This window comes from Arabidopsis lyrata (genome assembly GCF_000004255.2).
Source record: "Arabidopsis lyrata subsp. lyrata unplaced genomic scaffold ARALYscaffold_7, whole genome shotgun sequence".
Classification (NCBI taxonomy): Eukaryota; Viridiplantae; Streptophyta; class Magnoliopsida; order Brassicales; family Brassicaceae; genus Arabidopsis; species Arabidopsis lyrata.
Window position 1 is genome coordinate 10,908,320 of NW_003302549.1, and position 13,084 is coordinate 10,921,403.

General features: G+C 35.3%; 1 protein-coding gene and 1 pseudogene across 1 annotated transcript; one reads left to right on the top strand and one right to left on the bottom strand.

Moving 5' to 3' along the window:
• Window positions 1-1,229: 1,229 nt before the first annotated feature.
• LOC110226924 lies at window positions 1,230-2,089 on the bottom strand (annotated as a pseudogene).
• Window positions 2,090-10,573: 8,484 nt separating this feature from the next.
• On the top strand, window positions 10,574-12,674 carry LOC9306124 (glucan endo-1,3-beta-glucosidase 14). The gene is made up of 4 exons (XM_021019740.1): window positions 10,574-10,823; window positions 11,065-11,401; window positions 11,643-12,351; window positions 12,478-12,674. Exons 1-4 carry the CDS (start codon window positions 10,667-10,669, stop codon window positions 12,550-12,552), a joined length of 1,278 nt encoding a protein of 425 aa, XP_020875399.1. The 5' UTR covers window positions 10,574-10,666; the 3' UTR covers window positions 12,553-12,674.
• Window positions 12,675-13,084: the final 410 nt, after the last annotated feature.

Below are 13,084 nucleotides of genomic sequence, written 5' to 3' on the forward strand. Positions count from 1 at the left end.
ATCTTCGGATGCTGGAGCTCCTCTGGTAGCAGAACTCCCCCTGAGCTGTTCTGAGCTCACCCCGAGCTATTCGAGCTCCCCTGGGCTATTCGAGCTCCCCGAGCTACACTAAGCTCCTTGAGCTTTCTCTCAAGCTCTCTCTCTTCTTCTTCACGAGCTCTCCTCTTGAGCTGCCTTCACGAGCTCCCTCTGAGCTGCTCTCACGAGCTCTCCTCTGAGCTACCCTCTGAGCTACTTCGGCTATACGAGCTACTCGAGCTCCTTAAGCTCCTCCGAGCTATTCGAGCTCCTCCGCTTGAGCTACACGAGCTCCCCTGCTGAGCTGCTCCTCTTGTTCTTCATAAGGCTCTTATTTATACTAGAACCAAGCTTCTTCTTTGCCTATTGTGAATAGGAAGACTTACAAATCTTGTCCAACTTGACATTATTTGTATTTCCTTTTCTCTTGATTTCCTTTCTTGGATTTCCTTTCTTGTATCTCTTCTAGCATCTTCTAGAAGGAGATAACTTGCTCCTCAAGTTAGTTGGAATTATCCAACATTCTCCCCCTTAATTCCAACTTGAATTCCGGGAAGCTTGATTCTCGCCAATGCCTTAGTAAGTGTGTCCGCCTTCTGCTCCACACCTTGAAAATTCTCAACTTCAACCTTTGTTGAGATACGATCTCTTGCTCCTCCTCAGCTTTTAAGATCTTCAAATTTGACAACTTCAAATTTGACTGCATCTTAGTATCCACAAGCATTCCTTGAGCATCTCCCTCTTGTTCTGCTCCTTGAATTACTTCTTGTACTAGTGCTTGTACTACTTCAACGATTCCTTGAACACAACCTTCTTGTTCTGCTCCTTGAATCACGTGTTGTACTACTTCATGTAATACTTCATGTACTACTTCAGCGAGAAGTATTCCTTGAGCACAAACCTCTTGTTCAACTCCTTGAATAACTTCCTGTAGTACTCTCTGTACTACTTCAACGACTAGTACAGAATACCCAAATATCATAATCCGACTTGGTTTGATATTCTCTAGAATCCGACTTGATTCTAGCATCATTAGAACCTGGCTTGGCTCCAATATTGACCAATCATCTACCTTCTTGAGATGCGGCCTCGTGATCACACTTCTTGACCAATCATCTACCATCTTGAGATGCGGCCTCATGATCTTCTTAGCTTTTAATAAGCTTGAATGACGTTCGGCTTCTCCCCATATATCATTCAGAATCTTTATTAGGTGCCTAGAGACTCCTCCTCTATGCAACCTCGAATCTTCATTAGATGCTTAGAGACTCCTCCTCTATGCAACATCGTAGCTTCATTAAATGCCTAGAGACTCCTCCTCTATGCAACATCAAATCTTCATTAGATGCCTAGAGACTCCTCCTCTATGCAACATCATCGAATCTTCATTAGATGCTTAGAGACTCCTCCTCTATGCAACATCGAATATTCATTAGACGCCTAGAGACTCCTCCTCTATGCGTAATCGATTGAGCTCCATAAACTCTCCTCCTCTATCGGTGCGAAAGGTTTTGATAGACAAGCCGGCTTGCTTCTCTACACACTCTTCAAACCTTTTGTACCGATCGAAAACTTCAATCGATATGTCAACAAGGAACCACCTGTTCTTCTTGATCTTGGCTCGTCTCTCACTTTCATCATAAGTTTTCTAGAACAATCCGGAAACTGTTTCTGGACATACTTACATAGTCTTCAAGGTACTACAGCTGATTCAATTGTTGACCTGACCTTCTCAGTTGTGCTAGTCCTTGAACTACTTCACCAACCTCACCCTCGTGGTTGTCTTGAGTGATATCCTCCATGACATCATCTTCTTCATGTCCTTCTCCAGCATCTTCTCCGTGAATTAACTCCAAACTTATATGACCTAACCGAGCATGTCATGTTCTTGTAGATTCATTAGCAATTCATTCAGTCAGTCCTTCAGCGAGTCCTTCAACGAGTCCTGCAGCAAGTCCTTCAGCACGTCCCTCAGCAAGTCCTTCAGCTTGCAGACATGTTGCCTTGCTTATCTCCAAACAACTTGATGCTGACCAGCCTTGTCGCATCACTTTGGATAAATTCTGCTTTTGGTTGTGAACACCGGTTACTCCTCCTTGAGATTGCAAGACGGACCTTCCTTGTCCCATGCCTCTGCCGGAACTGTCACCTCCAAAGCTTCCTCTACCATAACCAACGTAGTTATAGCTTCCTCTGTTATAACGTCTTCTTGTTATAACCGCCTCAGTTTCCTGCTCGAAACTTCCCGTAGCCTCCACGCTTAGGGTTTGAGGTCCTTGGTCTTCACTTTGGGTTTCTTCCCAACACGTTCTTCATACTCCAGTAACCTCCCAACAATGTCTTCAAACCCTATCCGCTTTAGGTCAAGAACTTGCTCCAAGGATGCTACAATATGAATGAACTTGTTTCGTGGTTGTGTATTCTCGCCTGCCATACTTGCTTACGAGTCACATACCACCGGTCTTGTCTAGAGTCTTCACACTAAGCTCTGACACACCACAGATCTTGTCCAGAGTCTTCAAACTAAGTTCTGAACTTGTACAGAGTCTTCAAACTAAGCTCTGCCATACCACAGGTTTCGTCCAGAGTCTTCAAACCAGAAGCTCTGATACCAAATAAAGTTCAGAGCCGACTTGCTCTGATACCAAATAAAGTTCAGAGCCGACTTGCTCTGATACCAATTCAAATCAAGATCACCTTATCTTGACTGCTCTGATGCCCAATTCAAATCAGGAACACGTTACTCTGACTAAGTTACTGAATGATTCAGAAAGTGATTCAGCAACACGAGAACAAGAGATTAAAGAATAACCTTTCTTAAGAATAACCTTTCTTTATTGATTTAGAAACTTCACAAAACTAAATCTCTCTCTTCTGTCCTCTCTGAGGTCTTATGGAACAACTCTCCATAGCCTCTCATATATAGAACTTATCTACCCCTAAGTCTATATGAGTCTCTTTCTCTAGACTCTCATGAGATCTGTCTCAACACTTCCACGTGTCTCAACTCTCATCTTCGGATGCTGGAGCTCCTCTGGTAGCAGAGCTCACCCCGAGCTATTCGAGCTCCCCTGGGCTATTCGAGCTCCTTGAGCTTTCTCTCAGCTTTCTCTCAAGCTCTCTCTCTTCTTCTTCACGAGCTCTCCTCTTGAGCTGCCTTCACGAGCTCCCTCTGAGCTGCTCTCACGAGCTCTCCTCTGAGCTACCCTCTGAGCTACTTCGGCTATACGAGCTACTCGAGCTCCTTAAGCTCCTCCGAGCTATTCGAGCTCCTCCGCTTGAGCTACACGAGCTCCCTTGCTGAGCTACACGAGCTCCCCTGCTGAGCTGCTCCTCTTGTTCTTCATAAGGCTCTTATTTATACTAGAACCAAGCTTCTTCTTTGCCTATTGTGAATAGGAAGACTTACAAATCTTGTCCAACTTGACATTATTTGTATTTCCTTTTCTCTTGATTTCCTTTCTTGAATTTCCTTTCTTGTATCTCTTCTAGCATCTTCTAGAAGGAGATAACTTGCTCCTCAAGTTAGTTGGAATTATCCAACAAGGAATGTGGCAGCATATGAGTCTATATCTGTCGAGCTAATAGTCAACTACGTCAAACTTAGAAGAGACATTTGCTCTCTTGATTGCTACAGCTGTTGTGAGTTGTGACTAAGCAAAATCTCTCGGTTGGCAACCCATATGATATTGCTGTTACATGGTCTGGTTGGTGACCCAGCTGAGGGTGTTAAATATGTACAGTCCCAAAAGAGTTTGGGCTCAACATTTGACCCAATATTAGTTTTTGATATTTGGTCACCGGCGTTATACATTTCTTTGGAATTTTTACAAAATTTTATACGAGCATTATTTGTATGTTATAGTTTTCTTTTTTCTTTATATGTAATATAGAATTATCTTTGTAGGTTTCTATTTCTTTTGGTTTTAATCTTTTCTGGTTTTCCTTTCAGAGATATTTTGAATTCAAATATCGGTTGTGTGTTATTATAGTTCGAATTCAAGTATCTGCATCTGTTTGAATTGTAGCCGACCAAAGAAATTGTAGCAAGTTTGTGTGAAATCCGATGGTGGAAGAAGAGAAGTTTGAGGAAACACAATTTAAATGGATACCAAGAACCGTAGATTGTCTGGCCAAGAGTCAACTTCCAGGAAATGTATCTTTTCACTTTCATTATTATGTTCCAACTTCCACATAATACACATTATGATTCAACTTCCACGTTCCATATTACACATTATGATTTACAGGCTTGGGCAATATCGTAGTGAAGTAGTTTGATGTTACATATTATAGTCGTTTTTTTGACATATTGTCAAACTAATACTAATGAATTAGTATATCTGAGCTTCGCATACAATGATACAAAAACTACTATTTTTTTTACTAAAGAAACAAAAACTAAACTATTGAAAAATGAAAACAAACACTAGCGGAATAGTCAATTCATTAGCAGACTACAATTTTGACAAGTGATTTTGTTTTTAAACAGAGTTACAACTAGGCCTGCGCATAGATATTGAATTTAATATCCAATAGGATAATTCTAAACATTCGGTTCGGTTTAATGTTGGGTTATGTCGGGTTCGGGTCGGTTCAGGTAAAACATTTCAGACCCTATAAATATCCGAAAAGATAGGTACCCATTTGGCTCGAATATTTTGTATCTAAAATATCGGATATCCATTAAAAAAACTTTAAAAATTTGTCAAAATTAAATAAATTTAGTTATATTTGCATAAATTTAGCTAAATTTTGACAAGATAACAAATTATTTTTGGATAGTTTGGTTGTTTTTGGTATTTAGGTCTAAAACTAATTGATATAGTCGGATGTATAATTATAATTTTGGATAATTGGATTATATTAAAATTAAATAATTAATATTTTGGATATTTAATTATAGTTTAGGTATTCGGGTACTCTGATTGGATATCAAGTCGGTCCGGGTATTATCTGATACCCACGGGTAAAACAAAGCATAACCCAATGAAATAATATGCTCAATACCCATACCCTATCCAACCCACTTTTTTGGGTCGGTTCCGAGGTGGGTTTTCGGATTCCGTAATTTTAAAGAAATTGTTAATTAGTCAAATGAGTTGTTGATATACGATATCACACAACTAAGAAATGGGATCTCACGGAAAATAAGAAGAATCTCTCTTTTTAATAGACGAACCGAAAAACGTAAACAAAGTGGGTCGGTTACAAAGTTTATCTCGTTCAAATGATACAAGTCCAACTACGAGATCTAGCGCTGAGGTCGAAGCTGAGTTGAGGTCGTAGCTGAGTTGAAGTCGTAGCTTGGGCATATTTTCTCTGTCAGCGCTAATTTCGGATCCTTGACAATACTTGATATTTTGGTATTTATAAGTAACAATCTCAGTTGTCCTTCGACTGGTATGACGATTCTCCCCTCTGACCTAATGACGTTTTATGAGCTTATCATTGTTCTAGGCTTTTCTTAAGCCAAAGATGGGTTGGGCTTGGATGGTCAAATCCAGTCCATAACATGAGTGACACGATCGAGCATACTGATGTTTCTTGTATATATTTATTAGTCAGATTTAACTCCATTTTAGAACTATATTGTCGGTTTCTAGTTTCTACTGTTGTTTTAGTTAGATATCAACGGAAAGAATTTGGTTTTATAAGTGTTTTTTTTTTTTTTTACATTTACTTTCAATTGCTTTTTTTTTTAAGTAACGTCGGCAAAAATGTCTTTTTTCTTTTAGTTTTTGGCTTTCTTTTTGGGGATTTCCTTTTGTGATTCTTGATACGAATCGTCACATATAATATATGCATATATTTAAAAACGTTAATCCACACACGCATACAGCCACCCTTTTACATGTCAAGCCATGTGCCAAAAAAAGCGATTGAAATGTTGAAAAAAGGTGAAATAACACTAGAGTATCCCTTGGATGACAATAAAGAGAAAGATGGTTCTAAGAAGTGACTAAAGAAATATATATACAACCCTATACAGGAAGGCCAACATATATGTATACATACAAACACGTAGATATTATGAAATTACAGTGTAAGTGACATCGATCTCGGTATGTACTGTAAAATAAAGCTGTATAGTTTAAAATCGTTTAACAAAAAACAAAACGATGTATGACTAGACTCATGGGCGGATGCAGTGTATTATTATAGGGTCAGTTGACCCCTATGAATTTTGAAAATTCTAATACATTTTATTAAGAGTAATTATAATGACCCCAATGCATTATAGTTTTTGACCCCCATATCAAACTAATTCAACTACATGGAATAAAAAATTGTCATTAAAACAACAAAAGAGCCAAATAAGTTTGGTTCATTAGAATTTTAAACCAAATTCTAATGTAATAAAATTAAAAATCCTTGACTTATTTAAAATAAAGTTCAACTATGATCTAATATTATAATTATTTATAAAAAAAAAAACCCACAATTTTTTTTGCTTTTGTTAATCTTTGTGGACCATAACAAAAAATTTTAAATATTAATTTGATTGATTTTTAGATTTTTTTTTCTTAAGTGTAGATTATTTCTAGACAAAACTAATAATAAATTTTATATAATATATTATTTTCTATTTAAAAAATTTGACTCCTATAACGAAAGTTTCTAGCTCCGCCACTGACTACACTACACGTTGGATTCATCATTTTAGACTTTTCTCCGTGTTTTTTTTTCATTGTAACAGGGTAAGTAATAATCATTGAATATGAGTATTATTCTCCGAAACATGCAGAACTAAAATTCTAGAATCGTAAATGCCTAAAAGCTTATGACATCAGACAAGTTGACAAAAAAAACAAAACAAAAAACTAAAACCAACGATAAGCTGTTCTAATGAATATAAAATTTGAACTTTCAATATAAATTTCTAATGTATTACGTGTCTTATCCTTTAATGTCACACCCAAATTTACATACTTTTTTGATAAATATTTAGAAATTCTCATTTTCTTGTCGTTAACCAAAAAAGGTGGAGGAAAAAGAGAAACATACACATAGATTTAAGGCCCTTTTTACGTATGCGCGTCATAAATGAAAAACACTTTGATTAGTATAAGAAAATTTAAATTTTAACTAGTATAAAGAAAAAAAAAAAGCACACGTAAAAGCTTTTAGCCATGCATGCACGATGTTTACTGGTTATCGAGAAAGCATTATCGTTGTTGGATAAGGCCTTAACTTTCTCTCGTATCATAAAGTTTTTTTTCCCTTTCTTATTCATAAATCTTGCCTCTTAAATCCTTATCCATTATCCACACAAAATTCAATTCTGTAGGCAGCTTTATGAATGAAATAAATTCTAGTAATGCTTTACACCATTTTGACTCGATTATATGTATTCTATATATCCACTATTCGAAATGGCCCACGATATCTGTTTTTAATATGACGTCAAATATCTTATTTTGTCTAAAGCCAAATTAAGTACAGTATGTGAATATCTTGGTTATATGCAGACTATACTATATATAGTTCAATCCAAATATAAAATATGAGTGTCGGACGTCAAAAAGAATGAATAGGTACTTTGTAGGCTCATTATTTAATTATATTCAATTTGGTCCTTATTATCTTTTATGACGATAAAATTTGAATTTTCGATCCGATGAATTTATATTGTACGTAAAAATATAAAAACATGTCGGTCCAACCCAACCTAGAGCGGTCAGGCAGGTTTAATGATGGGTTGGCCTGTTTATTTAATTTGTTAAACAGTGGGTAAATTGTGCAATACTCTTCCTTAATTTACTTACCAATTCTACAGTGTTCTCTTTAAGAAACTTCTTGTCCTGATATCTAGCTTCTGTCAACGAACCTCCCGCTATAACACTTCCCAAATTATTAATGAAGGAGAATTTAAAGGTACCTTATTATTCACCTTCAAACCAGGCGCACATGGTCCAAGTTGGAAATGGTTAACTAATTTAGTCACCTATCACTATCAAATGCCAACAGTTGGGTGTGAATGTGATGCATCATATATTTGTAATACCAGACCAAGAGATATGGTAGAATATCCAATATGGAAAACGAATCAAGTAAAGCCTATAAATGCTCTCTTTTTCATGCGTTAAAAGGGTACTATAAACCCTTTCTTTGCAGAAACTTAAGCTTTGTTCAAAACGTGATCTTATTTTCTAATTTCAACGTTAAAATGTCCAAAGAAAAACACTAGACCGGGGCATTCTTGACTATTTTTCAACTAAACACATGTTTGTTTACTGCCCCATTGTCGATTGACGAAAAGAAAAAACGAAACAAATCTGGAACCAAATATATGTCCCTCAGTAAATAAGTACAAAGTAGATCGATCATATTCATGAATATAGTAAACCAAAATCATTAACTTCTAACATTATATATAAATAAAAACTTGTATCATATACTCGATAATAAATCAAATTCTCTTTAACTTTACACATAGACATATGTAACTTAGCACAATCTGTTCGGCCGTGTATGGTATACTTACGTCATTATCAAATCAATCTATATGGAACTGCCATAAGTCGACCGGCAGTCCATCCTAAGCCACGAAAACAAACTTTTAAACAAAGAACTAAAAGTTTCCAGCCAACTATAAACAGGCCAATCTGGATAATTGACTGATTTTGACTCATTTTCACATATTTAATTCCAACATCGAACGACTACATATTTTTTTAGTTCAATAGCTTGAGATGTAAATTTCTTATAAAGTTGTATATATTATATATACATTGGTGTTCAAATAAAATGGCTCTTGGTGTCGCGAAAAAGAGAGAAGATTTAATATTATAGAATCGAAAAGAAGACACTACGGTATTTTGGATTAGATCAATACAGCCAAAAGTTCCACTTTAAGTTAATGTAATTTTCTAGCTAGCCAACCTTTCGAGAAAACGAATTGACTATCGTCTACGTGATCAAGTTTAACCCTTTGGTTTTTACCATTTAAAAATATATAATAAGTAGAAATTAATTAATTAACAAATCATCGCCAACCAAACGCAAGCACTTGCTATTTTTAAATTAGTCTTTTGGGGTTTCTTATGTCAGGTGATTAAAAAACAACCGATGGTTGAAGTTGACCGACGGCTCCAAGTGTGTGAGTGTGACACTGCTCCGCCAACTTGTTTAATTCCCCTCGAAAGCAGATTAGCAACATTATCATAATTGACCATTTTATTTTACTTTTGTTAACCTATTAATGCTTTTAGTTATTTGTCAATTTATACATTATCCTATATGTCTTGTTTTATTTTACAAGGGCCTCAACACTAATCACATTTACATATATTGGCTTTTGTCTAGAGGAAAGTTTTCGTTATCTATCATCTCAAATCGTTATCTATCATCTCAAATACACATATTCGTGATTTTTTCTTGACGACTAATGGCAAATTATGGTTTATATATTTTTCACGAATATCATTTTGGATATCCCGTTCTTGATATCTTTTGAGGGCTAGTATGAATTTCCATCAAAATCCTTCGATTACAAAAAGAAAAGAAATATATAATATATATTTATTTGTGTGTATTATATTTCCCGGGAGATTTGAAATAAGTATAAAACTTTAAAGGAGAAACGGAGGAGGCTTCCTTCAGTGTATACTATAGAATCCTTTGACACGTCAAGTCAAATCGGATCTCCAATAAGCTTTTGTCTAAAGAAATTTAGCCGATGGTATTTTTGACATTATAATTAGGTTAGGATACACTTGCGGTCAAGATTCATGCGAAAATGTAATCATTATTCTTCGAATCGTTTGAAATTAGCATTAAATTAATCATGATTAACACGTGATTAGAAAAATCAACGATTCTCTTCAAGTAGACCAATTCAGATAAATTAGAATAATAGTAGTGAAAAATAATAAGAAAAATAAAGACTATTTTGTGGGACTAATAACCCATTATAATTTTTTTTTTGATCAAGTATAATTTTTTTTATGTTGAGGTTTTAGCTGAACATTTTATTAACAATTAAAAATTTCATGTGTTAATATTTATTTTTATATGTCTTTTTCTCCCTGATTGTCGTAGAATAATCTTTTGGTGTATAGTACAAGTCTGATTTAATTCACGACTCACCTACTTAATTGAAACGGGTTTTTAAATATTTACCGGTACTTTTTGAAACTTCTGCAATTTTCTATACACGTCCACTTATGTGTATCCCATTCTCTTCTTAATTTAATAACATTGCTCACTTTTTTTACCAACCCAATCGCTAGCACAACTTGTATAATACATGTAACTAAAGAAAACACACACAAACGTATTTCCATACATGTGCATGCAATTGTCTCGTCATGGAATCTGCATAACTATTATTATAAAAAATAGTCATGGAATCTGCATAACTATTATTATAAAAAATTACATACACATAAATATTTTAAAACCTACTGTAATATATTTCTTTAATAAGAAATCCTTCGTTGTGGTTTATTATAAGAAAGCCGTCAATGGATAAAAGGCATAAATGAGAAAAGCAATATAGGGAAGGCAAAGCTAAACAATTTAAAAACATAAAAAAAAAACAATAACTTCAACACTAAACCCTTTCACAACAAAAAATACACGGAAACAAAAAAACACAAACAAGCGAAGAAAAGTATTCTTCAACTTGGTTGGCTTATTGTGTATGCCTATATATATTCCATTAAACACTTCTCTTAAAACCCAAAACCTTCACAATCTCTCTTCCTCTCTCTTTCTCTTCCTCAACATGACACCAAGAACGTTCACAAGACTTTCCAATCTCATTCATATTTTTCTCCTGCTTTCTCTCGTTTTCTCAGGTGATTTTCTTTTTTCACAATGAGATTTAAAAAACCAAATTCTTAAGTTATGCGTTATGTTACCGCCTTGAAAATATCAACGTGTGAAATTACGGATCGATAATACTAAGTAAAACTCAATTTTTCTTTTTTTTTTTTGTTTTTTAGTCTATGGATTTTTAAATGTTTGTTTAATGGAATATTTAAGATGTTTTGGCATTGTTTTCTAAAAGTTCGATTCTTTGTCTGGAAATAAATGCAGGGAATATACTAGAAAGAGTAACGTCTCTTGGCATCAATTACGGACAAGTTGGGAATAATTTGCCTTCACCTGATAAAGTCATTAACCTCTTGAGATCTCTAAGGATCACAAAAACAAGAATCTACGACACTAACCCTCAAATCCTTAGTGCCTTTGCAAATTCAAACATCGAGATCATCGTCACCATCGAAAATCAGGTTTTGCCATTATTACAAGATCCTCAACAAGCTATCCAATGGGTGAATTCTCGCATCAGACCCTATGTTCCGGCCACTAGGATTACCGGAATCATGGTCGGAAACGAGCTTTTCACCGACGACGACTCTAGTTTGATAGGGTAAGTAATAATCATTGAATATGAGTCTATAATTTGTTACATGATCGATCAATTAGATTTTTAAATTAACTGATTTCACATTTTCTAGACTAGCACTTGGTCAAATATAACGAACTCCTTTGAAAAAAAAAAATACTATATTTATTTATACTCTACTTCCATTTCAATAAGAAATGAGTGTAATAGTTTTGTCCAATAATGCTAATTTTGACTTTATTCTCTCTCTTTCTTTTGGTAATAGATACATGATGCCGGCGATGATCAACATCCACAAAGCCTTGGTTCAATTAGGTTTAGACAGATACATTCAAGTCTCGTCTCCGAGCTCTCTTGCCGTCCTTGGTGAATCTTATCCTCCATCAGCCGGAAGTTTCAAGCCGGAGGTTTCCTCCGTCATGCAACAACTTCTAGAATTCTTGGAAGCCACGAAATCTCCTTTTTGGATCAATGCTTACCCTTACTTTGCCTACAAAGATAACCCACAAGAAATCCCAATCGATTACGTTCTGTTCAATCGTAACATCGGCATGACCGATCCCAACACGAGACTACACTACGACAACATGATGTACGCTCAAGTAGACGCAGTTGCTTTCGCGGCTGCTAAATTAGGGTACCGTAACATAGAAGTTAGGGTTGCGGAAACAGGGTGGCCTTCAAAAGGAGATGTCGGAGAGATTGGAGCGTCTCCTATGAATGCTGCCACGTATAACCGGAATCTTATGATGAGGCAATTCGCCGGAGAAGGAACTCCGGCGAGACGGAATGCAAGGCTAGATGTTTATATATTTGCATTGTTCAATGAGGATATGAAACCAGGTCCTACTTCGGAGAAAAACTACGGTATATTCCGACCGGATGGATCATTAGCTTACAATTTGGGATTCTCGACAATGTCGACAACGACGGCTAATTCAGAATCTGTCACTTATTCATCCTCTGCCACTAAGGTACAATTAGTATTCTATCGTTTGTTTTATTAGAATTTGGAAATATTGTGGTCACAATGAGAATAAATGGTTGTGAAAGGACTAAATGTGTAAAATTAATTAATTCTCTGTTTTTTCTTCTTTCAGGCAAAGAGGAGCTTGGAATATTGGACAATTTTGATATTGGCGATGGTTCAAGTTGTAATGTTGAGACTACTTTAGAGGGAAAGTTATTGAGAATATAATAACGCGATTGGTTAGGATATTTATGTAAACAATTTAATTAATTAAGCTCGATAAGTTCAAATCTCATATTCAAATCAAGTCGGTCAATAGTTAAATTATTAATTTATAGTTGTCGTTAACAAGTGAATTAGACATATGGATATATAAAAAAAATTAATAACTAATAAATAAACAAAGTTTATTTTTCAAGAAAAACTTATATCGGCGTCTTGTCGTTCATGAAAAGCTTCGAGTAACTTTGACCCTTAGGCATAGAATCGATACACGGTAGCGGTTTAGAACCAACCAAATATATTTTCTCTCTAATTCAAGAAATATGATTTAGCTTGAATCATTTGTATATATTGTTGGATATTTTAAAAACAATCCTAGTTATTTTATATATTTGGAATACAAATCTATGCATTGGAGTGGACGGTACGAAGAATTGGAACTGAGGCTAAGGAAAAAAGCCATGAAACAAGAGCTTATGCTCACGATGCAAATTCACATGCTCATTTCCAATTCT